Consider the following 27,613-nt stretch of genomic DNA (forward strand, 5'->3'; position numbering starts at 1 on the left):
AGCGAAACTGTAGACGGTTGCATGTTTTTAATTTTCTCTCTAATATTATCAATCTTGCAAGTAAAGAAGTTCATAAAGTCATTACTGCTGTGCTCTATGGAAACGTCAGCAGTTGAATCTCTGTTTCTAGTTAATTTAGCCACTGTGTCAAATAAGTACCTAGGATTATGTTTGTTTTCTATTAAGAGATTTGAAAAATAAGTAGATCTAGCATTTCTTATAGCCGTTCTGTACTCAATCATTTTTTCTTTCCACGAAAGGCGAAAAACTTCTAGTTTTGTTTTCTTCCAACTACGTTCAGTTTTTCTCACAGCTCGTTTTAGAGCCCGAGTGTGCTCATCATACCACGGCGTTGGATTAGTTTCTTTAATCTTCTTTAGACGTAAAGGAGCGACTGCATCTAATGTGCTGGAAAAGAGAGAGCCAATAGTTTCTGTTGCAGCATCGAGTTCTTCTAAGTTGTCTGGTATACTAAGGCGATGAAACTGCTCGGGGAGATTATTTATAAAGCAATCTTTAGTGGTAGAAGTGATGGTTCTACCATATTTATGGCTGGGTGGTGGTTTTGTAGCCTTGGCTAACTGTATTATACACGACACTAAATAATGATCTGATATATCATCGCTCTGCTGTAGAATTTCAACAGCATCAATATCAATTCCATGCGACAGTATTAGATTTAAGGTATGATTACGACAATGAGTGGGTCCTGACACGTGTTGTCTAACTCCAATAGAGTTTAAAATGTCTGCAAATGCCAATCCAAATGCGTCTTTATTATTATCTACATGGATATTAAAATCACCAACAACAAGGACTTTATCCGCAGCCAGTACTAACTCTGATAGAAAATCAGCAAATTCTTTGATAAAGTCAGTATGGTGCCCTGGTGGCCTGTATACAGTAGCCAGCACAAATGTCAACTTACATAATGTTACATAAAGCACCATCACTTCAAAGGAATTATATTTGAAATTCTTTTGAATGATTCTGAATATATTACTATAAATTACAGCAACACCTCCCCCTTTGCCTTTCTGTCGAGGATTGTGTCGATAGTCATAACCTTGAGGACTAGACTCATTTAAAATAATGTAATCGTCTGGTTTTAGCCAGGTTTCTGTCAAACACAGCAAGTCTAGTTTATTTTCTGTGATAATTTCATTTACAATAAGTGCTTTTGAAGAAATAGATCTAATATTCAGTAACCCAAGCTTTATCATTTGTTTATCTGATTTATCTGTGATTTTCATTTTTTGAACATCAATTAAATTTTTACCCTTAAAAGGTTTCGGAAGTTTTTTGTATTTACTAGTTCGAGGTACAGACACAGTCTCTATGTGATAATATCTAGGTGAAAGAGTTTCTATGTGCTGTGAATTATTTGAGTTCTGTGACGTGAGGCGGCTAGCAGACGGTCGGTTTAGCCAGTTTGTCTGCGTCCTGATCTGGGCCCTGGTTTGTCATGTTTCAGCTCTAAGACTATTTGCCAAATTTCTAGACAGAAGAGCAGCACCATCCCGGGAGGGATGAATACCATCTCTTTTCAACAGATCAGGTCTGCCCCAAAAGCTTTTCCAATTGTCTATGAAACCTATATTATTCTGCGGACACCACTTAGACAGCCAGCCATTGAGTGATGATAACCTGCTAACTATCTCATCACTCCGACGAACAGGAAGAGGGCCAGAACAAATTACTTCTGCTGACATTGAATTTGCGAGTTCACACACCTCTTTAATGTTAATTTTAGTGATCTCCGACTGGCGAAGTCGAACATCATTTGTGCCGACGTGGATAATGATTTTAGAATATTTACGTTTAGCATTAGCCAGCACTTTTAAATTTGCTTTGATGTCAGGTGCTCTGGCTCCCGGCAAACATGTGACTATGGTGGCTGGTGTCTCTATTTTCACGTTCCGTGTAATAGAATCGCCAATAACTAGGGCACTTTCAACAGGATTCTCAGTGGGTGCGTCACTGAGTGGGGAGAACCTGTTTGATGTTCTAATCGGAACGGAAGAGTGGTGTTTGTTCTTGCCATTATGCCGCCTCACAGTCACCCAGTTAGCCTGCTGCGTGGCTTCTACAACCGGAACCGAATGTGCAGTGTTTACTAGGCTAGTCGCATCCAAAGCAGTATCTAAGGCCCTTTCATTCTCACTATCCTCAATTAAAGTTTGGATGCGTGTCTCTAATTCTGAGATTCTCTCTGTCAGCCTGACAATATCCCTGCATTTATCACATGTGTAAGTCTCACTGCTGACAGAAAGAGCTAAGCTGTACATGTTGCATTTAATACACATGATAATCGTCGGACATGACTGACCGTGTTTTTGTACGCCGTCCGAAAAGCTGCATCGCACACGGGACACGGGACTCGCTAGATGTCTCGGTCGCTTGCCGGTGCCTGGGGCAAGGGTGATGTGCGGGACGCTGTACCTCACGGTGGATCGATGAATGCCGGGCAGCAACGTCTCCACAGCTTCCCGGTCTGGCGAGGACAGATCAGAATAACATACATCGGATAAATCCGCCATTAGATCGACAAGGAAGGTTAGTTTAGAGGAAAAAAATAGACGGTAGCTAGCAGGCTAGTGGGCTATGGCTAACACTAGGTGATTACGCTGGTAGATTACTAGTAATAAATCGTTCCGTTTAGTAATACTATGCAATAGGTTAAGTAATCTAGTGAAAAATAAGAAAGTTATATTATGTGAATAGGAATAAAGAGAAGGATTTAGGATAAACTCCACGAAGCTTCGAGCGTAGGTCAGACAGCAGGCAGGCAAAACACTGAGCAGAGAGGCAGACAGGAGCCTGCCTCTCTTTGTCAAAAAAAACAAAAAAAAATGGTTATATATATATATATATATATATATATATATATATATATATATATATATATCAGCTCTTATTTTAATGTTTGTAGCTTGTGTGCTATTTACTTAGAAAATTGCTCTTAATCAAATTGTAATTCTTTGTTTTGGCACCACAATACAAAGATACACAGAGATGATTTACCAAGCACTTTCTGTCTGCACAGAAAAGACAGCAGCTTGCATTTTGTGGTCAGTTCTTTGACACAACAGATATGCAGCTAATCTCTGGGAAAATCAGCTTAGCATCTGTCCTAAAATATAGGTTTTCTTGTCTTAGTGACAGAATAAGACAAAAATAGCTGAAAGAACAGGAGACAAGCTATTTTCACACCATCTCTCCTACTCTCTCTCTCTTTCTCTCTCACTATATTAACACAGGCCGTGTAAGGTGTGCTCTTTATAAATTAGTATAAAAATGACTGTTAGCATAGCTAACATTTAGGTTTAGTCTCTCAGCAGGTTATTTTCTATTAAAAGTCATTGAAACAGTTGACAGGAGACATGGAGACATTTTTGGAGCAAAAAGTCCATACTCTATGTTTTAAGCCACTGCTGTCTACCTTCTGCACACTGGCATAGACATTTTCTAATTTTAGAGGCTGTTTTGGCTCATTTGGTCTACTTACCAGTTGACTCTATACACAGGAAAAGCAAAGTTGTCTGTGTGTTTGCTTAATCATTGTTTGTTTACTTATTGCCTCTGTCAATATTAACAATATTATTTTAAATGTGTGATTAAACTACACCAGTTTGGTAAAATTAAAAAATACCTCCTTTTTTCAGTCTCTGTGATGGAAGTGGAGTGCGTGTGGGAGGGCTGTAAGTCTGAGACGTTGAGAAACCTGGCCACCTCACTCCCAGAAGATCAGTGTCTCACCATTTTGTTCAAAGGAGGGAGGAAGAGCTTGGATCTCCAGTGTGACACAAAAGAGGAAGCCCAGCACTGGGTCAGTGGCATTCGAACCCTCCAGGGCAGAGTCAACAACATGACCCAGAAAGAGAAACTTGACAAATATCCTTCAGCAGCTAATAAGATTTAGTTGTACTCTACAGTCCCAGCTCATTAGTCCAGATCATAAACAAATGACAAGTGAAAAGACCTTACCGTTATTCATTAATTACTAATTAAGTTACTCTTCCCTTTTTCATCAGGCTAATGAACTAGAGTTGTTGGTGTGTTTAGCATTTCTTTCCTTCACTGGGGAACAAGACTGCAAATTTATTAGAGAATAGTCACTCAGGGTTGTGTGGCATTCAGAGATGAATTGATAATTGTTTTTAATTTCTTCAGTTTGATGCAGAATTGCAATTAAAAATGTAAGCAGGTAGAATTAAAATGAATTGAAATGCAAATAATTTATTTAATTGTAATTTGTGGGGTACGAAATGGGCACCAAAGTTGGGTATGAAATGAATGAAAACGAGGCTGGGAGGGTCTGTTCATGGGTTATGCATTTGTGTACCTGGTTGTCAATCATTCAGTGTATGCAACATTTAAATGAAAAATGCCTCATGACAAGAACTTTGAAAAAGCGTGTAATGAACATTAGCAGCGATGAAGGGGCTTTCAAATAAGTGTCATTGTGCTTAGGCACAATAGAATTAAAAAGAACACATGGACTCCAGATGCATTTTTAAAAGATTCTTATAGCTTGACACAATATTTAAAACACGTCATGAGACAACAAAGTGCCACGGTAGTTTTGAGTTTGTTTGCCAACTGGTGTAAAAACCAAAGTAGACTTCTATATGTGCTAGACAGACCATTGCACTGCTTTTTCAACATCTCACACATGAGTGCCACTTTTTACAACTTGTTAAATGAAGTTAGATCTTTAAAAATGTGCCCCTGTTCCTGCATTATTGTCCATTTCACTCTTCTGCCTCTTGTTTTTTTTAAATGCAAACAAATGTTATGAGTGAATAGTCACCAGTGTTGTGCAAGTTACTTCCAAACTGTAATACATTATAGATTACTTGTTACTGTTATTTAAAAGTAATTCTTTACCTTACAATATTACTGTCTCATAATTGTAATGCGTCACATTATTATTACTTTTGAGTTACTTTCACCAAAATAACTACAGAAGTAGAACTTAAAGGTGCCCTAGAATTAAAAATTGAATTTACCGTGGCATAGTTAAATAACAAGAGTTCAGTACATGGAAATGACATATAGTGAGTCTCAAACTCCATTGTTTCCTCCTTCTTATATAAATCTCATTTGTTTAAAAGACCTCTGAAGAACAGGCGAATCTCAACATAACACCGACTGTTATGTAACAGTCGGGATCATTAATATGCACGCCCCCAATATTTGCATATGCCAGCCCATGTTCAAGGCATTACACAAGGGCAGCCAGTATTAACGTCTGGATCTGTGCACAGCTGAATCATCAGACTAGGTAAGCAAGCAAGAACAATAGCGAAAAATGGCAGATGGAGCAATAATAACTGACATGATCCATGATAACATGATATTTTTAGTGATATTTGTAAACTGGCTTTTTTTAAATGTTTGTTAGAATGTTGCTAATCTACTGTTAAATGTGGTTAAAGTTACCATTGTTTCTTACTGTATTCATGGAGACAAGAGCCGTCGTTATTTTCATTGTTAAACACTTGCAGTCTGTATAATTCATAAACACAACTTCATTCTTTATAAATCTCTCCAACAGTGTAGCATTAGCCGTTAGCCACGGAGCACCATCAAACTCATTCAGAATCAAATGTAAACATCCAAATAAATTCAATACTCACATAATCCGATGTATACATGCAGCATGCATGACGAACACTTTGTAAAGATCCATTTTGAGGGTTATATTAGCTGTGTGAACTTTGTTTATGCAATGATAGAGTCGAGAGCTCGGGAGGGGGTGGAGAGCGCGAGCAATTAAAGGGGCCGCAGCCTGAATTGGCGCATTTCTAATTATGCCCCAAAATAGGCATTTAAAAAAATTAATTAAAAAAAATCTATGGGATATTTTGAGCTGAAACTTCACAGACACATTCAGGGGACACCTTAGACTTATATTACATCTTGTAAAAAAACGTTCGATGGCACCTTTAACATTCTAAAATGACAAAATGTACTGCAGAGCATTTTACATCCAGTAGAAAGCGATATGATGTAGCATAATGACTGTGGGCTATCCAGGCTACTAACAATATAGCTTATAATTGTCAAAGTGAAGGATCAAGACAATGCAAGAAAGGATGACAGACAGAATCACAAACGATCCAAGTCTGTTAAAAGTATGGTAGAGGTAAAGTGATTATCTGACAAACTCGACATATGTCCATCTCGCGAATGCACAGTCTTCTTCTGCCATCTTCACCCATTAGCCGCTTTTCCACTGGCCAGCGCGAGCACAGAGGCCGAAATCATGCCGTGTTTCCACTGTCGGGCCAGTAGCCTCGCAGCTCTCCTGTAAAACCCGCCCTAAACACACCTTCACTGGACTACATCACACAATAGAAAGTTACACCAGCGAGAGGGAGATGAATTAAATAAATCGCTAAACAAATATATCAGATGCTGTCATTTAGTCTTTATTTACAAACTTGAACATCACACATGGCTATTGACTGACCTCGAACAGGTAATAGAACTTACTTGCGGCATTTTTCATTCATTAAATTCTACTTTCTAATAAAAAATTCCTGATAATTTACTCACCCCCATGTCATCCAAGATGTCCATGTCCTTATGTGGACTTCAATTGGCCCCAAACGGTTGAAGGTCAAAATTACAGTTTCAGTGCAGCTTTAAACGATCCCAGACGAGGAATATGGGTCTTAGCTAGCGAAGCAATCAGTCATTTTCTCAAAAAAATGAAAAAGTATATGCTTATAGACACAAATGATCGCATCACAAGCGCTTCCTCCAGACCGCGATTCCGTAATCTTCAAAAAGCTTATGCTGAATGTCCTACACTTTCCCTATTCAACTTACGGAACGAACGTGCCGCCAGTTCCGTTTTTTTTCCCCATAAGTTTAATAGGGAAGGTTTAGGACATTCACCGTAAGCTTTTTGAAGAATACAGAATCGCGGTCTGGAGGAAGCACTTGTGATGTGATCATTTGTGACTATATAAAGCCAGTGTTTGAACTATAACGTGGACTTTGGGGGAGCCCACTTGATTTTTTTTGTTATAATGGGGGGGGGGGGTTTACAATGGGTTACAAAGATACATAATATACACACTATATAGGATAAATCACCATACAGGATTTATTCTATTATACATTATCGACATGAATTGATAGGTGAAACAACAAACAGCCACCAACAAATAGTCTATAAACAAAGCATCAGGCTGTCTTTGAGTTCACAAGAACAATGGTTAAAGTTACTCGTCAGGCTACAGAAGAATACCAAAATTCCTCCGTTAAATTAGGTTTAACACATCGAGAGTCACGAAGACCTATAACAACCCAGCCACAACACATAATTGTGAATAACATGCCTCACCTTAACACAGGCCTGGGGTCAGCTTTCTTTGCTATTTGAGCAAAGAATATACACTAACAAGAAGCGAAACTTAATAGAATGTTCCATTGCAACACTGGCGCCCAGTAGCAGCCCTGCGTTTCTGCCATTTTGGGGTGAAAGCGACTCGGCAGTGCACTAGTTTCTATGGCAATATCAGCTGCTTTTTTATTTTAAAAAAACGTACACTTAAGCTAAAATCCAATCTGAACGATGACAACACAAAATAAAATACAATATACAACACAATATAAAATAAAATATCACTAGTGATCATAAAATCCTTTTAACAGTTTATTTTACAGACTTTGTGTTTAAGTCTTCCACTTTTTTCACAAAACCTTTGCTCTAGAAAACCAGTCAGTTTGGGTTAAAATTCTTTGAAATTCTAGTATTAGCATTATAAACACTGAATTAATTCCAACATATGAAATTAAATTAAGGACATGCATCAGAAAATTCGTGAATGTTGGACAATAAATATATAACAGAAAATAACAGCTTGTTTTTGCAGTGTTGTATGTTAAAGTTTTTGCTTAAAAAAGTGGGAATTATGCGATAATGGACACAGCAATGCATCATGTATTATAAGATCATTATGTTTGTAGCGTGATCCATTAAAACATACAATTTATATATTTTAATTCAGATAGTGGAGGAATACTGTTATTATTCCATTAGGTCTGATCTATATTGTTCACTGCAAACATGATGATCTTAAATGTATTAATTATTAATTTGCTATTAATAAATATGTAAAGTTGCATAAAATGGAAATACTCAATAAAGTAGGCTAACTACGTTACCTCAGATGGATGAATAGTTGGATTCCACAGCCGGTAAAATAAGACATATATAAGACAATACAACATTTACTGTAGGTGCCATAAAATTTTGCTTCTGATTTGGCTGTGAAATTCGCCGATTTTAGGCCAAAATAGGCGGGGTCTCAGGCTATATAAGCGGCCGTCTCATCTTGGCAGACTGATTCATTCTCCTTCAGCAACATGGATCACATCTCTTTGTTGATCCCGAGACTTGAAGCCGCCTTCTACCTGCAAGCAGCTGGAATTCGCCTGCAGCAGCAAGATCAGCTCGCCTCTCCTCTGCTTGCCGCTCTCAAGCAGCGCACTGCTCACGAACAGCTTTTACTTTCACTTTCTGCTCACCACTCAGTTCACTGCTCTCGTGCAGCCCTGATCAGCGCGCCGGTTCGTCAGCAGCTGGATCAGTTCGCTGCTCTCAAGCAGCTCTGTCCTCCACGCCACTCTCAAGGACCCTGGTCATCGCTTCGCCCCCGAGCCGCCCACAGCACCGAGCGCATGCTTACGGTGATCTTCCTTCTGCAGCTGCAGTTGGAAGCTAAAAGATCATATTTTCCTGAGCAAATTTCCTGCAGTGTTGTTTCAAATGTCAGGACCCCACCTGAAGTTCTGTGGTGGGCAGGGTTGGTTGTTTAACCCTCGCACCCCTGCACCTGCCTTTAGGATGCCTCCTGGTTGTAGGAACGTCCATCAACGTAGGCCGTGGGCATTCCTTGGCACGCATTCTCTTTGAAGTACCTGTGACAGGTTGGTTGCTCAAGTGTCAAAGCTGGTGTGTTGTCATAGCAGTTTTGGCAGGCAGCTGGATCTTTGCCCCGTGCAGACTTGTGATTTCTGGCATGTTGTGACAGTGGCACTTGCTGGTTCGACTTCCTGAAGTCGATGGTGGGTCGCCACTTGCCGTCTGGTTTGACAACCGGCCAGATGGTGGCTGAATAGGCGCTGTTGCATGGGCAGATAACACCTTTTTCTTCCATGAAACAAATAATTTCCTGCACGGGTTCATGTGAGGCGATGTGACTTTTGTACTGCCTGACGAAGGTGGGAGGAGCATTCAGATGTGTTGTACTGTGCACTGTATGAAGTTTAGTGAGACCACAGTCTAACAAGTCTTTGGCAAATGTCGCTTTGAATTTGATCAGGACCTGTCAGAGTTTTTGACAGTCTGCATCATACTTTATGGCATCTGCATCTTTCTGAATTTGTTGGCCTTTAGATTCAAACCCTGGGAATGACTCCTCTGTTGTGGTGTCAGGCTGTCAGAGGTGCAGCGCTTTCCTGAGTTTCACAGGCAGGCTGGTTAGCGACTGTGTATACATAAAGATGTTGGTTCTCCATCAACTCCGTTCTGCGCACCTTTTCTGTGGGTACCGGCCTGATGGAAGTGATGGAGATGATCTTGAAGGATTCTGTGAACCTTGTGTTGTCTGAGCTTCCTTCTGGGACCATTGCAGCTGGTATTGAGATGATGACTGTTAACCGGAGTTCAAAGTCATGGAAGTCGTGGTTCAATATCCATCCTTCCCAGTCTTTCAAAAAGGTAAGGGCAGGTTTCTGGGCAGTGATCAGAGACCGGATAACTGGTTTGATTTTCTACAGTCTTTTCAGGAGCAGTCCTCTGCTTGGCGTAAGCTTCGTGGTCCAAGTCTCGCAGCTGCTGAGGAGACATACTGCGTGGGCAGGCCAAGGCTGCCAGATGATCACTCACCGCAGGGTGCAGCTCTCGGAGAAACAGAGTTTTGAAGATGAAATCTTCCTCCATTACTGGCTGGTTACGTGCTCTGAAGTAGGCCCTTTGAAGTCGATTGTAGCAAGCTCGTGGCTTTTTCAGTCTGCCCCATTTGAGGTCCATGGCAGCAGGGAGCCCTTGATCTTATGCAGGGTCAGAAAGCTTTTGGGTAAAAGCCTGTCGCAGTTGCTGGCAGTTGGATTTGACAGCTGCTGGCAAAGGATGTTGGACGCTGGATGTTTTGGGCAGTGGACTTTTAACCCCCTTTGAAACTAGGGATTCTTGACTGGTTAGGGGAAACTCTGTGACGTGTGTTTCCCCTCCCATGCCACTTTTCAGTTCTCTGTAACCAGTGTCAAGTCCATCTTTTAAATAGTCTCTTTGTGGTTTCAGAGCAATGATTTCTTTCCGGGCCTGTTTAAGATGATTTTCACAGGCCCTGGCTTCAGCGTGTCTGTCTTTCAGCTCAGTCTCTGCTTTGGCTAGGAGAGCTTCACCGTGATGGAGTTCTCCAGTTAGTTCTTTTCTGGATTCCTTTTTCAACAGTTCTCTACGCTTCACCTCCAGGTGGAGCTCTGCAAGGGCTTTTTGAAGTCTTTGTAGCTCCTCCTGTAGCTCAGGTTTGGATTCATCCGCTGTCTTACACTGGTCCTGGGTCTCGATGAATCACTGATCGAGGCGATGTTGAGCCTGGGCCTGATTCCTCCGGGCATCCTCGGCCTGGGCAATGAGGTTGTGGGCGAGGACTCGGATGATTTTCGCCCATTCTTTGTAGCTGTAGCTCTGCGTCGGATCGTGGGCCATCAGTCGATTCAGGTTGTCGTCCAGCTGCTTGTTGCTCAGGTGCTGGGGATCCACAGCGGCGTTGGGCAGGAATGTGCTGGTCAGGGCACCCAACCAGGTCTCGAGTCGATCCCAGTGGGTGCCAGGGCTGGATGGTCTGAACACGTTGGCTTGCTGTTGGCGAGAGAAAGACAGCACAAACAGAACCAATGCAAGCACGCGCAGGGCTAATGAATTATGATAATGCATGATTATATATTCTTGGGTTTGATTCCGGTTAACTGGTGCAGACAGTTAGTGGAATGTAGGCTAGACACTTAATTGTCAAACCAAGAATGACCACGTGGGTCAATTTGTGTGGGTGAGTGCCGGATTTAAATAAAGATTTTGACAGGCGGTGGCTCTACGAGTCCTCTAATGACTCTGGCTGCTCGGCCATCTATCTATTATTCAGCTTCCGTGATGGCTCTCACAGGCTCTGCCTTTACGTGAACTGAAAGAAACAAATACGGCAGAACAGCAAACAGAACAGAACAGGATGGATGCAAAAAAAGTAAACAAATAAAAAGGAATAAGACAGAATAGAAATAAAATGCAAACAAGAAGGGCTAGAGGGGAGAAGTGAAACTTCAACTTGTTACCACAGCAAGGGTTTATGATGGGGCCAGACGAGAGCGCCGTCACGTCATAAAACCTACAGGGATGGTATGGCTTAAGATTAAAAGAGTTTGGCCAACACATTTGATGGGAGAATATCAAATATCCTGTGGCTTTCACTAAGTGAAGGGACTGTATGTCATTAATCTGGGCCTGGGGTGAATTGTGAGTGCTCAGATAAGAACTCAATGGCAGAGCAGCCTTTCCTAGATGTTTTCGCCAACGGCCAAGTTGACTGGTCAAAATTGAGTTTTCCCTGAACCCAGAGTCTGTCCACTCGACGAGCGGTTACTCCAAATGGGTGGTTCTGTTGTACAGAAGCCTGAACAGGGAAATTACACAAAATTGCCTGTGTTGTCAACCTGGATTCGTTGCCTCCCTGAACCCGACACACCCAACCTGCTGACGCCCCTGCGTGTTGCCGGTGATACAAGGTCAGAAATGTCCACGACTCACATACAGCCAGTACAGGCTCCACCAGGCCAGGTGTCTCCACTCACTGGAACTCACTGGAGCAACCGACAACTCACCACCGAGCGCTGGAGCGGTCCTATCTGCAAGTACACAAATGGTCACGCAAACACAGCTTAATTGTAAATTTAAATCTCAATTTAAATCTTGTTTAAACTAAATTTAAATAATCAAGTGTGTAGGACAAAAGAAAAGGAGTCTAAAATGACAGTCAGAATGAACTAGCCAAACCAGAACAGAAATAAACAAAAGGGGTAAAGTAAAAATAAAAAGGAGAAAGGAAAAACAAAACAATTCACTTGATTCAAATTTGAATTAAACCCTGTTCAATTAAATTTAAATAAGTGCATAGAATAACAGAATGGGAAAAAGGAGAAAAAGAAGACAACTCAGAGGCACTTGATTCAAATTTGAATTAAACTCTGTTCAATTAAATTTAAATAAGTGCATAGAAGAACAGCATGGGACAAAGAAAGGAGAAAGCCTTCCCCATTTGCGAATTCCCCAAAGGAAATTGCTTCTTGATGAGCTAAATGCCAACTGATTGACACTACTTAATTTAAAATTTCAATTAAATGTTATTTAATTAAATTTAAAATAAGTGTATAAAATAAGGGAGGCTTGGGTGTGAGGATGCTGTTACCAGCAAATCACAAACAGGACACAGACCTAAGAGTGGATAAAATAAAACAGTAAGTAATAAAAAGAAAGGAATTTCCCAAGTAAAAAAAAAAATACTCAAGAGAGAAAGGGAAAGAAAAAAACACAAAAGGGAATAAATGAAAGAAAATCAAGTAGAATAAAATAAAATAAAGTACCCCTGTAAAACAGGAAAACGAAAAAGAAAAGGAAGACCACAGAGGGATGGGAATTGACTTATCTGGGAGTGTCCACCAGGGGGAGCACTTTCAGAAAGTGAGTTCTCTTGTTGGAAGGGAAACTTAATTTAAATTAATCTAAACGTATTTAAATCAAATTTAAATCAGTAAACCACATTCCAAAAACGATTGAAAATCGTAACCATCAACAAACAGTTATAACAGCAACATTGAAGTAGTCACGGGGAAATTTGGAGACAATTCAGTTCAAAGTGTGGAAAGAGCTACCCAGAACGTCCACACGATGGCGTTAATGAGTCCACACAACAATACAGTAAGGAGGGGTGCCACACCTCTGAATAGATTGCCCTCTGGTGTCTAGTCAGAGGTACTGCATCCACCTACTTTAATTCGTTATATATTAAATTAGCGTTTACGGCTGATTTAACTGCACTTATCACGGATACAAACTTTTAGAATCTCGGCAGATCCTTTGGTGCCAGTTCACTGGACACTAATGTGCCCCTTTTATCACGGGTACACAATTTCGGGGATCAGTAAACCCCTTTTGTACAACTTATGCACACAAATATGTACGTTTTTGCAGGATAATTCGCTGCTGTTACGAGTCACGCTGGATCAGGGTTTTTGACTGGCTCCAATTTTACAAGTCAAATCGGATAAATCAGATAAACTGTTTTCCCGATTAGATTTGCAAGAGTGGGGGTCACGTACAGTTGGTTAGCTACGCCAATGACATCACCCAGGGAGCGAGCGCTATTTTGAATTACTGGACGACACAGTAATTCAAATTTAAAGGGCATATTGCAGGTTAGAGCTTTAGTGATTCAATGTGTAGAAAAATAATATATGAAATAGATTTTCTTGAAAAAACACGCATAAATACGCTACATAGGCTTCTGGGGTCATTTTTTGTGAGAAAATTTTACTTCCGCATCTGAAAAATGCCTAATCGGACGTGACGTCACTGAAGGGAACGCGATCAATATAAACTATAGGAAAACAATGGCTCGCAATGACAGTTCGGATGCTGAGGAAATTGTAAATGCTTATTTATACTCGTATAACTAATCACAGCCATACAATTAGCCTGCTATGTGGTCAAGAGAGCAGGGACAGGCCAGAATTAGACAGAATAACGGTCAAAAGAGACAAATTGAGCTGTTGTGTGAGGAGAACCAGTGGAGAACAGGACAGAGACCGGTGTTAGCTTATAGATATAACGTTAGGTAACGACATGTGCTCAGATCACAATATTGTACAGATTATTATCATGAATCAGGCAATAGCAAAGCTATTGGTCATCTAGGAGTAGGCCTAACTGATTACTAATAACAGAAACGAATAAACTTTGATCAAGCGTATGTCACACGCGTTAATATCCGTCCACACTAACGTTACGTGATATAGCCGTTTCTCATCACGACTGATTTGGTAGTTAGCAAATGTAATAATCAAACACAAAACTTAAAATGTGCACCGTAAGTCTTCATCGAGCTGCATCTCTGACGGATCCGTGATCATGTCTCCCACCGGCGGCCAAACATATAGTGTTACTGTATGTGTTTCATGTTATCCTTTATTCATTAATTCTGTGTTATGAGTTTATTCCATGCCCATTCACTGATTGTGTGAGGATGTATGACGCCGTGATTATGTAGTTGTGTGAACTTGAATGTATATATAAGTTTACATACATGGCATGCATGAAATTGGAGTATTTACATTACCAGCACATCATTCAAAACTGTTTTGTGTGAGTGTGAGACTGTATGCATGTGTACATAATTTGTATTCATCAGTGTTGAAATTGATTTAAGTAAAAACGGTGAAGAAGGATAGCGTGTGTAAGTTTATTCATTTAATATAATCATTTACAGAAGTATTACAATGTTGAACTCCATCATATCGCCAGGATGATAATCCTCCAGTCTAAAATGAACGCGTTTTTCGACGCAGATGCAGAAGTGAAGTCCCGTCTCTTCACCTGCACAAAACAAACCCCGGCACAGAAGATAGCAGCTTAGTTTTTCTTGTTAGTAAACCTCTGTACTCGATGTCCTGACAGGCTGAAGTTTGTGCAACCTCCACAAACACAATAATTTACCATTACGATGATAAATAGAATACAAAAACTACCGAAAACACACTGATTCACGGCCGCTGTTGCTAAATACCAATATATTCTGCACTGAATCAACACAGAGCTCTGCGAACATCTCCCTGTAGTGACGTAAAATGACGCGACGCTGAAAAAAAAGCGGTTTTTACAGAGACCGTCACTTTATCTACTAAATTAATGCCCTTATGTCTCGCAAAACATTTTTAAACCCTGCAGTACCTTTTTATATGGTATTTTTGTACAAGGTTATATATTCATCTCGAAAAAAATGTTAAACCTGCAATATGCACTTTAATAGCGGTACAAATTATGAGCCCTTCTGAAAGTTGAGGGAGAATCTCGTCCCAAACTCTCTTTTAATTCGCTGAATCACGATTCAATTTGTTTTATTTAAGCGGAAATTAATATTAAACTGTGTAACAAAGTTCGTAAATAAGGAGGGAAGAGGACAGGGTCGGCGGGTGACTACTGGCTGTTTATTAATCAGCAAAATAATAATAACAAAACAGTGCAAACAGGCACAAAACCATCAACATAACGTCACTTCACTCCAGCAGCAGACAGACATCCAGGAGTGGGGGAAAACAGCCAGTAGTCCTTCTCTCTCTCGCAGGCTCCTGTTTCTCCTGGCATTAAATACTCTCTCCACGCCAATTACTGAAACAAGAGACAGGTGTTTACTATTTGCGTCTAATCCACTCAGACACCGCGTGTCTCCTCCCTCTCTCTCCCGCTGCAGACTCCACTGAACCACGCCCCCCCTGCCACATACCCCCACCGCCCGACTCAGGCCGGGGAGCCGTCCGGCCTGCAGCCCCCCCCCATTTCTGGAGAGGAAATCGGCCACAGCCATCTGAACACCCGGCCTGTGGACCACCTTGAATTTAAAAGGCTGTAAAGCTAGATACCAACGGGTGATCCGCGCGTTGGTATCCTTCATGCGGTGGAGCCACTGCAGAGGAGCGTGGTCCGAACAGAGGGTGAATTCCCGTCCCAGAAGATAATAGCGGAGGGTGAGGACAGCCCACCTGATGGCCAAACACTCCTTCTCCACGGTGCTGTACTTAGTCTCTCTCTTAGAGAGCTTACGACTAATGTACAGCACCGGCCGTTCCTCACCCTCTATCTCCTGGGACAGGACAGCACCCAGCCCCCTGTCCGACGCGTCCGTCTGCAACAAAAAAGGGAGAGAGAAATCAGGAGAGTGAAGCAACGGCCCGCCACACAGAGCAGCCTTCACTTGGGTAAAGGCCTGCTGACACAGCTCCGTCCACTGGACCGTATCTGGTGCCTCCTTTTTAGTAAGATCAGTCAAGGGGCTGGTGAGGTCCGAATAATTAGGCACAAACCTTCTATAATATCCCGCCAGCCCCAAGAACTGTCTCACCTCCTTTTTGGTCTTAGGGCGCGGACAGGTCGCAACTGCTGCCGTCTTATCAATTTGGGGACGCACCTGTCCATGCCCCAAGTGAAAGCCCAGATACTTTACTTCCACGCGCCCAATTGCACACTTCTTCGGGTTGGCCGTGAGCCCGGCTCCCCTCAGCGACTTTAAGACCGCCCTCAAATGCTGCATATGCCGCTGCCAGTCATTACTAAATATGATGATATCATCAAGATAGGCAGCCGCATATGCAGCATGGGGCCGTAACACCCTGTCCATCAGTCGCTGAAAGGTAGCCGGTGCCCCGAACAGCCCGAACGGAAGTGTAACAAATTGGTGTAATCCAAACGGCGTCGTGAAAGCTGTTTTTTCTCGGGATAATGGAGACAAGGGGATCTGCCAATAACCCTTTGTTAAGTCCAGTGTCGAATAAAAACGAGCCGTACCAAGCCGGTCAAGCAATTCGTCAACCCGTGGCATTGGATATGCATCGAATTTCGACACAGCATTCACCTTGCGATAATCCACACAGAACCGAACCGAGCCGTCCGTCTTAGGAACCAAAACTATCGGGCTTGCCCAGTTACTGTTGGATTCTTCTATTACCCCCATTTCAAGCATCGCACCTAATTCTTCCTGAACTACTTTTTTCTTGTGTTCAGGCAAGCGATACGGCCGGCTGCGAACCACCACGCCCGGCTCTGTCTCGATATGGTGCTGAATGAGGTTTGTACGGCCAGGTAGGGGAGAAAACACGTCAGCAAACTCTGCCTGTAATTTGGTTAAATCAATGAGCTGGGAGGGCGAGAGGTGATCTCCCCCTGGGGCCAGTGCAAAAGATTGTTTTTTTATATTCGCCTCTGGCCCAAGATCATCCTCCCCGCTAATCACCGTCGCCAGCATCACTGATTCTCCCTCATTCCATTTTTTCAGGAGATTGAGGTGATAAATTTGACGTGCTCCTCTCCTATCTGAGCGTATTACCTCATAATCGAGCTCACCAACTTGCCGTGTGACCTCAAACGGTCCTTGCCACTTTGCAAGTAATTTTGAACTTGACGTTGGGAGTAATACAAGCACTTTATCTCCCGGTGCAAATTTACGTAAATTGGTCCCCCTGTTATACAGCCGGCTCTGTTTGTCCTGGGCCTGTAACAAATTCTCCATAGACAGCCGCCCCAAAGTGTGGAGTTTTGTTCTCAGGTCCAGCACATACTGAATTTCGTTTTTAGATTGAGAAGGTCCTTCCTCCCAAGCCCCTCTTATGACGTCTAACACCCCTCTGGGCTGACGACCATAGAGAAGCTCGAAGGGGGAAAACCCCGTGGAGGCTTGCGGGACCTCTCGCACAGCGAACAACAGGGGTTCCAACCATTTGTCCCAATTTTTGGCGTCTTCTTGAACGAATTTACGAATCATTGTTTTAAGCGTGCGATTAAAACGTTCGACCAGCCCGTCCGTTTGTGGGTGAAAGACGCTGGTCCGAATCGATTTAATGCCCAATAATTCGTAAAGTTCGCGTAACGTCCGTGACATAAACGCCGTGCCCTGATCAGTGAGGATTTCCTTAGGAATCCCCACTCGGGAGATCAAAGAAAACAGTGCGTCAGCAACACTCTTAGCGGAAATGTTGCGGAGAGCCACTGCTTCTGGATATCGTGTTGCATAATCCACAATGACCAATGCAAAACGATGTCCTCTTGCTGATCGCTCTAATGGCCCGATGAGGTCCATGCCAATTCTTTCGAAGGGGACCTGCATTAATGGGAGGGGGCGCAAAGGCGCTTTTGGGGTGGCCGGTGGGTTTACCAACTGACATTCACGACAAGCCGCGCACCACCTGCGCACATTCTCGTGAATGCCCGGCCAAAAAAATCGGGTCATGAGGCGATTTAGTGTCGTTCCCTGTCCTAAATGACCAGCCATTGGATTAGAATGAGCCGCTTGAAAAAGCATTTCCCTGCGGCTCCTAGGAACTAATAACTGGGTTGTATCCTCTTTTGTCTGAGCGTCTTGGGTCACTCGATACAACCTATTTTTTATGATTGCAAAATATGGATAGGTAAGCGGTTGTCCAGGATGGAGAGGCTGACCGTCGATGGTACTGACCTGTTCAAACGCGCGTTTCAGCGTCTCATCCTGAGACTGCTCCAGGGGAAAATCATCGCGCTCCGAGAAAATAAGTCTCTCGATTTCGCTCTGTTCCCCTGAGGCAGTACTCAGTGGTCCCGGTTCAGTCTCTCCCGCCTGCACACTCGCGTTCCCCTCCGGTGCATTTTTTCCCCAAGAAGCATCCGTACATAAAGCCCCCAATAATTCTGTAAACGCTGGCCAATTCGTTCCCAAAATTAGCGGATGCTGGAGGTGCGAATTAACTGCCACCTCAACACTATGCTTTTGACCCCTGAATTGAATAATGACTGGCACAATAGGATACTCTACCACATCCCCGTGCACACACCGCACCTTAACCACGCGGCTATTATCCAATGCCCCGGATTGTATCAGATTTTGATGGATCGAGGTCTGGTTACATCCTGAATCCACCAATGCCTGATAGGTACCCCCCTCGATACTCACAGGTATTTGGTACCATCCAGCTTGACCGGGGGCAGCCTGCGGGACATCCGGGACCCGGACCATTGTTCCCACCTCCATCACAGGACACCTGTCCACAAAATGGCCCGGGTCCCCGCAACGCCAGCAGGCCGGCCCAGACCTCCCCGCCGCTCCAGTGGCAGAGAGTGGATCAGACGGCTGGCGTGGAGAGAGCGGAGACACAGGAGCCGTGTCCAACCCGGCTGGTGCCAGTCCCGCCCCCCTGGGCGGGACTCTGGGAGTTGAATGGGGAATGTGACCATTCCCGCCCCGCCCCCGGGGCGGGACTCGAGGAGGGCCGGGTGGACGAGACCTAGGTAAAGGGACAGGGCGAGAGAGAGAAGGAGATGGAAAAGAGGGAGAGAGAGAGACTGATGGCAGGGGTTCGCCGACCCCGGGGCACGCCACCATGTGATCCTCCGCGAGTTGGATAGCCGACTCCAGCGACGTGGGGCGGTGGCACTGGACCCACTCGGCCGTTCTCCTCGGAAGCCGAGTGATAAACTGCTCCAGTACCACTCGGTCGATGATCTCCTCCACGTCACTTCCGTCGGCCAGCAACCATTTGCGGCAGGAGTCCCGGAGCTGTTGGGCCATCACGAAGGGCCGGCCGGACTCGCCCAGCTCCAGGGAACGGAACCGCTGGCGATGTTGTTCAGGACTCCGGCCGACCCGCTGGATGATGGCCCTCTTGAGGTCGTTGTAGTCCAGGAGGCTCCGCACCGGAAGCTGCTGTGCCGCGACCTGGGACTCCCCGGAGAGCAAGGGGACCAGGCGCATCGGCCACTGGTCCCGCGGCCATCCAGATATTTCGGCCGAGGTCTCAAAGAGATCAAGGAATGCCTCCGGGTCGTCCTCAGGCCCCATCTTATTGAGTGGAATATGGACGGGCACAGCATGTTGATCCGTGGCTTCCGGCCGAACCTCCCGGTCCATCCAGCTCCGGAACCTCTCGCGGTCTTCCTGCTGGGCTTGGAGGACGGCCTGGAACCGCCGCTCCTGATCTTGACGTAAGTCCAGCAGGGCCTGGTGTTGATCATGTTGCATGACCGCGAGGGATGTAATAAGTTCCGCAAATGGCGCGGCGGAGGACTCGGGCCTGGCGGCGGCATCCATCTTCCCTCCCGGGTTTCGGCACCAGTGTAACAAGGTTAGTAGATATGGGAAGAAGGAGGCGGGAACCGGCGAACATTGAACAAAAGTTTAATACCAAAATAAACAAAGAACAAAACGAAAGTAATGCCGGCAGACCCTCGCGGACGTCTGCCGGCCACACAAACATAATAAAACATAACATAAAGTCCAGGCCTGGTCCTCTCTCGTCCTCCACGGTCGTCGCTCCTCCTTTTATGCTCCCGGAGCTCCTCCGTGAGAGACTCAAGGCCGGTGCGCCTCCCAGGTGTAGCTCGTTAACTCTCGCGCCACCGGCCTCGCGCCGTTCCCTCACGGCTCTCGCCCGCCCTGGTCGCCACAAACTGTATTGCAAAAAGATTGAAATATTAATTGGACTGCAGTTTAATTTTACAGTCAACAATTGACTACAGTGTTTTTAGACACAAATAGCAGCTTATTAACATTTTTTTTCAAAGTGAGGGACGCGTTGTCAGCTCACTCAATAAGGTGCGCATACACATTAAATCACACAGAATTATTCTGAGTTCACACACAAAAACCAAGTTTAAAACGTTGCCCGCATTCTCCACCATAAATCTGTAATGAATTTGTACAGGTTTAATCAATTTATGGGTGAAATATATTAATATAATAAATCATAAAGCCTTATGATTAATTATGATGCATATATCGACCCAAGGGGGAATTAAACATATATTGTGAATTAATTACAACAAATTATAATCAATTACATATATGATTAGCTCTGGTTTAATAATTATTTAGAGAAACTATATTAGTTTGTCCAGCAAACCGTTAGCTTCTCACAGACTATTATAAAAAGGAAGGTTATTCTCTGGCCACGAGAATGAACTTCCTATTATAGCATCAAAGCATAAAGCAATGGTGCTGGATCGAAAGAACGTTAAAGTGACCTGGTTTTTGTTGAATGAGCAGCAGAACAATCCAGTATGGATCTAAGGTGTTTAATATATGAAAACTACTACTACAGAGGTTATACGTCTAAATACACACAGAGGATACACACATATATACAAGAGCGAAAGTAAAAGCAGGAAAAGAGAGAAGACAAGTATCAAAACTTACTAACAGTCCTTGAGAGCCAACACAGAAATCAATTTCATTATCTAAGATTCAGAAACGGTACTTGCATCAGTTTGCTTGCTGAGTTTCAGAGAAGTGCGGCTGGATTCTCCCGTTTCCGCGGGAGGATTTGAACTGAGGATGTGAAAGTTAGTTTCACCGGAGATGGTGGTCCTGAAAGATGAGCGCGATGGAAGCGCGGTCGCCATGATGTCCGGGAGAGACATGCGTGAGTGGCCGATGGATAATTCAGGGGCAGTCGGGAGAACACAGAAGAAAATCCTGGTGCTCCTCTTTTATAACAGACAAGCCGACACACCTCCTTGGGGTGGAATAGCCAGTGACATAGGTGCAAAGTTGGCGGGCAAACTTTCCTTTGTCTTGTCTTGTGGCTCAATTTGCATAATTTATGATATGTTAGATCAGGGTACATTTTCCTTCATAGTGCCATTAAAAACTAGAACAATGCATTTTACAGAACTGTGACATACATTGGTGAATAAGGCAGACCAAGAGCTTTACATAGAGTCCAAACTTGACAGGTGACCAACAGCATTTAAGGAAGATAAACTTTAATACTATCGCTTAAAGGTGCCCTAGATTGTTTTTTTACAAGATGTAATATAAGTCCTAGATGTCCCCTGAATGTGTCTGTGAAGTTTCAGCACAAAATACCCCATAGATTTTTTTTAATTAATTTTTTTAACTGCCTATTTTGGGGCATCATTAACTATGCACTGATTTTTTCAGCACGGCCCCTTTAAGAGATGCGCTTCCTCTGCCCCACAAGCTCTCGACTATAATACAGTGCATTTACAAAGTTCACACAGCTAATATAACCCTCAAATGGATCTTTACAAGATGTTCGTCATGCATGCTGTATGCATGCTTCGAATTATGTGAGTAAAGTATTTATTTAGATGGTTACGTTTGATTCTGTGTGAGTTCGAGGCTATGCTCTGTGGCTAAAGCTAACATTACACACTGTTGGAGAGATTTATAAAGAATGAAGTTGTGTTTATGAATTATACAGACTGCAAGTGTTTAAAAATGAAAATAGCAACGACTCTCGTCTCCGTGAATACAGTAAGAAACAATGGTAACTTTAACCACATTTAACAGTATATTAGCAACATGCTAATGAAACATTTAGAAAGAATTTACAAATATCACTAAAAATATCATGATATCATGGATCATGTCAGTTATTAGTGCTCCATCTGCCATTTTCCGCTGTTGTTCTTGCTTGCTTACCTTGTCTGTGCACAGATCCAGCCGTTAATACTGCCTTTCCTTGTCGAATGGGCTGGCATTATGCAAATATTGGGGTCATACATATTAATGGTCCCGACTGTTACGTAACAGTCGGTGTTATGTTGAGATCCGAGTGTTTTCCGGAAGTCTTTTAAACAAATGAGATTTACATAAGGAGGAGGAAACAATGGGGTTTGAAACTCAATGTATGTCTTTTCCATGTACTGAACTCTTGTTATTCAACTATGCCGAGATAAATTCAAGTTCTGATTCTAGGGCACCTTTAACATGAAAATTAACCCACTACAGTCATTTCTAAACTAGGAATACATAAATGCAACTTGAACTACAAAGGCGGATACATTCATATTTGTGGGTACAATCATATTTGTGCATACAATCTTCATGCGAGTCTGTGTGTGTGGGTGCGTGTGTGTATTTTCGCTTTTATTGCTGTTTGGTGTAGGGAACACACCCTAGGAAGTAAAATTAGCTCAAATGAAATAATTTATTAGTGAATTATAAAGAGTTGTAAGTTTACGACCGAGCAACTGATTCATCCAGCGTTCATTTGCTCGAGCCGTAATAAGCTCTTCTAGTGGATATAAATATCCAACAATCGTGAAAACACTGATTAAAGCACGGTAATTTAAGATCGCAGTTTAAGACATTAAATTATAGAAGCACATAACACAAGACACTTTCTTTTAAAAAATCTACAAGAAATTGTATTTATTCTAACACAAACTAATCTAACACAAACACACGCACATACACATACACATACATTCATACACGTTGCAGTAAGAAGGAAATGAGAGAGAAAGAGTTTTAAGAGAGAGAGAGATTGTGATATGATTAACAGAATTCCTATCAATGCATTTCAAAGACCTGAACGAACCATGAATCATTAATTTAAATGCACCAGTTCAGTTTTCATCTGGAGGTACTTGCTTGCGTTGACTTTAAAGGTGAATTTCCCTTGTCGTGATTTGTCCAGGGTCAGGTCTGTGTGGAACAATGAAAGGAAGTCTCTTTGTCGCTGGAGTTGAAGCGGCAAAAGTCGTTGGTTGAACTTGGCAGCAAAGCTTAGAACACAAGACTTTCAACGGAAAAGAAAATTAAGTAAAAGAAAAGAAAACTGAGTGAAAATTGAATGGCTTGAGTGAGCTTCTTGTCTGTTCTTATTACTCCATAGTTCTTGGTTCTTCTGGTCACGACTGACCAGTTATTTCTTCTTGAACTCGAATTTTAACTCGAATTTTGAACTGGTCTTCTCTTGCAGTTTGACTATTTAAACTTAGTTGTTTGTCACACCTCAGAGGAGTTTTGGCCAATCAGATTTTCTCTGCCCCCAATAAAACATAGGTGTTACATCCCGGTCTGTCTCAGAGTGCCATTTTAACATAATTTCTATTAACTGGAATATGATACATTTTAAACAGATTTCATTCAAGCCATAATATAAGAAAGATGAAAAGAAATAAATCAAGTCCAAATAAGGCATACTTTCAGTCATTCAGTCAAGAGTTAACACTTTTACATGAATTGTGAGTGTTCTAAAGCATAACTGGTTACAGGTAGTACTTGTGGACACATAATGCAAAATGTATGTAGTTAAAAGATGTTTGATAAGTCCATTAAAATTGTTGGAACAATTTTGATGCAGTTTTATTTGTAGAACAGTCTCTTTGGTTTTTCTGTGAAGTAAGGAAACAAAAGGGTCTGCGTTGTCTCTCTGTTTCTTTGATCTGGTGATCAAAGAATCTTTATCTTCTTGGGTGACCCTTTGGTTTGTCACATCTCCTGCTATCAGGAAGCATAGGGTGTCGTAAAAATAATCAGCATTGGTTCTCTCTGTAGACGAGCTGGAGCCGGAACCTTGATTCTGAATTAGAAATATGTTTTGAAAGAATCATCTGAATGATTCATTTGTCTGGTTCGTCCACAGTTCCTACATTGGTATGCGGCCTGGCTCGTAGCAACTCAATCCGAGGTGGCCGCATCCCCTTTGAAGTCGCAAGGGAAATGTTCAGGAATCTATCAAAATAGTCATAAAAAGGGTCTCGTGATCCATTAGTGTCCGCCAGGCCAGAGCCAATGTGAGATTTACAAACACAGTTCAGCAGGCTAAAAGCATTCTGAAAATTCCAAAGTTTATTGTGCAGTCTAATATTTGTACATATGCTACAATGTCGTGCCCCTCTGCACGTTGATGACGGGCACAGTGAGTGCGTACGATGTCTGGGGAAATCCCACGCAGAAGCCGCGCTCACTGAAACAACCTGCTCTCATTGTTAGAATATGAGTCTGGCCTCCTTGCGCTCGTGGATAGCGTTCTTTTCAGAATGTGACTCCACCCCTTGCGCCCTCCCGTCTTCTTCCTCCCAGGAACCTGTGAGGAAAAAACAACGGGGCAGAGGATCTCAGCACTCGGATGAAAGTGAGCTCACGATGAGCCCTCATTTTCTCCACAGAGAGAGTTTTCCCCCGTCCACTTCTCCCGCTCTGACCAGCGGCCCTCTGCCATCGCGAGCGACCTGGTCTCGTTTGGGTGATCTGAAGAAGAGCCGCTGGATGACAGCATGTCCCTAGTGGCCTCGGATGCTGAAGATTGGCCGGACTCATATCATGACCAGGGCTTCTATCGACTCTGAGCTCACTCGCGTGCTCTCAAAGGCTGTCGAAGAGCTCGGCTTGGAGTGGTCTGTGCCTGAGGAACCCACACGCAGCCGTTTGGATGAATGGTTTCTGTCGGACGTCGTCAGGCTCCTCCCCAGAGGGCAGCACCCTTTTTTCCTGAGGTTCACAAGGAGCTCACGAAATCGTGGCGCGCCCCGTACTCTGCCCGTCTGCGCTCTTCTGACTCTCACGCTCTCACCTCGGTTGACGGTGCTGAGCAGAAGGGATACGAAAAGCTGCCGCCTCTGGACGAAGCCGTGGCCGCACACCTGTGTCCGCCCGCCACCATTGGTTGGAAGACGAAGGTCACCCACTCATCCAAGCCGTGTCGTGCTACGTCGACCCTCCCTGGACGGGCATACACCTCGGCCGGCCAAGCAGCTTCTGCCCTGCACTCAATGGCAGTTTTGCAGGTCTACCAGGCCAAACTCTGACTGCCAAAGCCATCTTCCTTGACTCGCCTGTCTCCCCCACTGGTCTCTTTGGCTCTGCAGTTGATGGGTTTGCTGAACACTTCACCACCGCGCAGAAGTCGTCCCAGGCCATGCGACACTTCTTGCCAAAGCACTCCAGCTCCTCCACTTCGAGCCGCCCAAAACCTGTGCCAACACAGCAGCCATCCACTACTCAGCCTGCACCACGGCCTGAGCACAGACAGTGCTCACGGTCTGCTAGGCGCCACTCCCATCCGAAGCGACAGAGACCCCGGCCCAAGATAGTGCTGGACCATGCCTCAAAAGTCGGCCTGATGCCCAATAAAGGGAGAGGAGGAGTTTAACTCCCGCTGCCTGCACAGAGCCTGTTCAAACGCCCTGTCAGTGCACCGCTGTTATAATAAAAAACAAACATTCTCAAAAAGAGAGCAAATTTCCTCTTCCACCCCTCATGTGCACCACAGTTCCTCACAGCGACTTGGTGCTCGAACCAATCTAGCCCCTTGCCACGCCGGCCGAGGTCTGGCAGGCCATCCCTGTAGTGTCAACTTGGGGGCTAAACATAGTTAAACGAGGCTATGTACTCCAGTTCGCTCAGCGGACCCCGTTATTCAATGGAGTGGTCCAAACCTGTGTAGAAAGCAAGGATATGCACGTCCTACACTCCAAGGTGAACTCTATGCTGGCAAAAGGAACCATAGAAGTGAGCAAGTCAGGATTCTACAGCCGATACTTAGACGTTCTCAAAAAGGATGGCGGTCTCAGACCCATCCTCGACCTCAGATGTCTGAATCGGGCCCTAATAAAGCGCTTGTTCAGGATGATCACTTTGAAACAGATCTTCTCACAAATTCGCCCAGGAGACTGGTTCTTTTCCCTGGACCTGAAAGATGCTTACTTTCACATCCAGATAGCCCCGCCTCACAGACGATTCTTGAGATTTGCATTCGAAGGGGTGGCGTATCAATACACAGTTCTTCCGTTCGGGCTGTCTCTGGTCCTCGCACTTTTACGAAGTGCATGGATGCGGCCCTTTCCCCTCTGAGATAGATGGGCGTATGCATACTCAACTACCTCGATGACTGGCTCATTCTGGCCCAGTCGGAGGCGGAGCTAGTGGCACACAGGTTCCTCTTTCTCAGCCACTTAGAATTCTTGGGGCTCAGGGTCAATTTTCCAAAAAGCTCAACGTATCTCGTTCCTGGGGATTATTCTCGACTCGACCTGCATGAGGGCTGGAGTCTCGCCAGATCAATCTCTGGCCATTCAGCAGCTCATGGAAACTTTCACACCCGGATCCTCTCTGCCGCTCAGAAGGTTTCAGAGTATGCTAGGTCTCATGGGCTCTGCATCACCAGCCCTACAGTTGGGCCTGCTTCGTATGTGCCCACTACAGTTCTGACTGAAACCGCTGGTCCTGCCCCAAGTCTGGCAGCATGGTCACTGCTCGCTCAAGGTAATTCAGGCATGCGTTGCAACCCTGGCTCCTTGGATGAACCCCTGCTGGTTTGAACAGGGCATGGCTATAGGGACGATGTGCAAGAGGAAAGTCATTTTTACAGATGCTTCCATGATGGGCTGGGGAGCTCTGTGCGACGGTCCCCCGGCCTTCGGTGCTTGAAGGAGCCAAGAAAGTAAGCTTCATATTAACTGCCTGGAGATGAAGGTGGTATATCAAGCTCTCCAATCTTTCCTCCCTCTCCTGGCGGGACACCACGCCCTAGTCAGATCAGACAATATGACAGTGGTGTCCTTCATAAATCGCCAGGGCGGGTTCTTGTCCAAGCCACTTTTCACTCTGGTGAAAATCATCCTAGAGTGGGCCCAACACAAGCTGCTCTCACTCAGAGCAGCACATGTTCAGGGTGTGCTGAACAAAGGGGCGGACATGTTGTCCCGGAGCGACCTTCCCTCGGAGGAATGGTCGCTCCACCCCCTCGTGGTTCGGAAAATTTGGGATGTCTTCGGGAGAGCAGAGGTCGACCTCTTCGCCTTAGAAGACAACTTTCGTTGCCCAATTTACTTTTCAAAGACCAAAGATGCGTTTGCTCACGACTGGCCCAGCCTCCTCCTGTACGATTTTCCCCTGGTCACTCTGATCCCCCAGGTTATCAGACAAATCAGGGAAGGTGCCCACAGGGTCCTCCTAGTGGCTCCTCTATGGAGGAGCAAACCATGGTTCTCGGACCTGTCTCAGCTATCGTCCTTGGAGCCATGGCCGATCCCCCTGAGATGAGACAT

The 27,613-nt window shown here is 44.1% G+C and overlaps 2 protein-coding genes across 5 annotated transcripts in view; one reads left to right on the forward strand and one right to left on the reverse strand.

Moving 5' to 3' along the window:
- Window positions 1-27,613, forward strand: part of plcd3b (phospholipase C, delta 3b) — a 95,173-nt gene that overhangs the window by 9,279 nt on the left and 58,281 nt on the right. For all 4 annotated transcript variants that reach the window (XM_048179463.1, XM_048179465.1, XM_048179462.1 and 1 more), the window contains one exon: window positions 3,666-3,894. In XM_048179463.1, coding sequence (XP_048035420.1) covers window positions 3,666-3,894 — 229 coding nt within the window. The remainder of the gene's footprint in view (window positions 1-3,665; window positions 3,895-27,613) is intronic.
- On the reverse strand, window positions 15,261-19,928 carry LOC125260939. The gene is made up of 2 exons (XM_048179466.1): window positions 18,768-19,928; window positions 15,261-15,460 (listed from the first exon to the last, which is right to left on the reverse strand). Exons 1-2 carry the CDS (start codon window positions 19,899-19,901, stop codon window positions 15,458-15,460), a joined length of 1,137 nt encoding a protein of 378 aa, XP_048035423.1. The 5' UTR covers window positions 19,902-19,928; the 3' UTR covers window positions 15,261-15,457.

The sequence above is a fragment of the Megalobrama amblycephala genome, unplaced genomic scaffold, assembly GCF_018812025.1.
Source record: "Megalobrama amblycephala isolate DHTTF-2021 unplaced genomic scaffold, ASM1881202v1 scaffold201, whole genome shotgun sequence".
Taxonomy (NCBI): Eukaryota; Metazoa; Chordata; class Actinopteri; order Cypriniformes; family Xenocyprididae; genus Megalobrama; species Megalobrama amblycephala.

Excerpts from the sequence above, each read along its gene's own strand:
- LOC125260939 (XM_048179466.1), bottom strand. The coding sequence starts at position 19,901 with ATGGATGCCGCCGCCAGGCCCGAGTCCTCCGCCGCGCCATTTGCGGAA.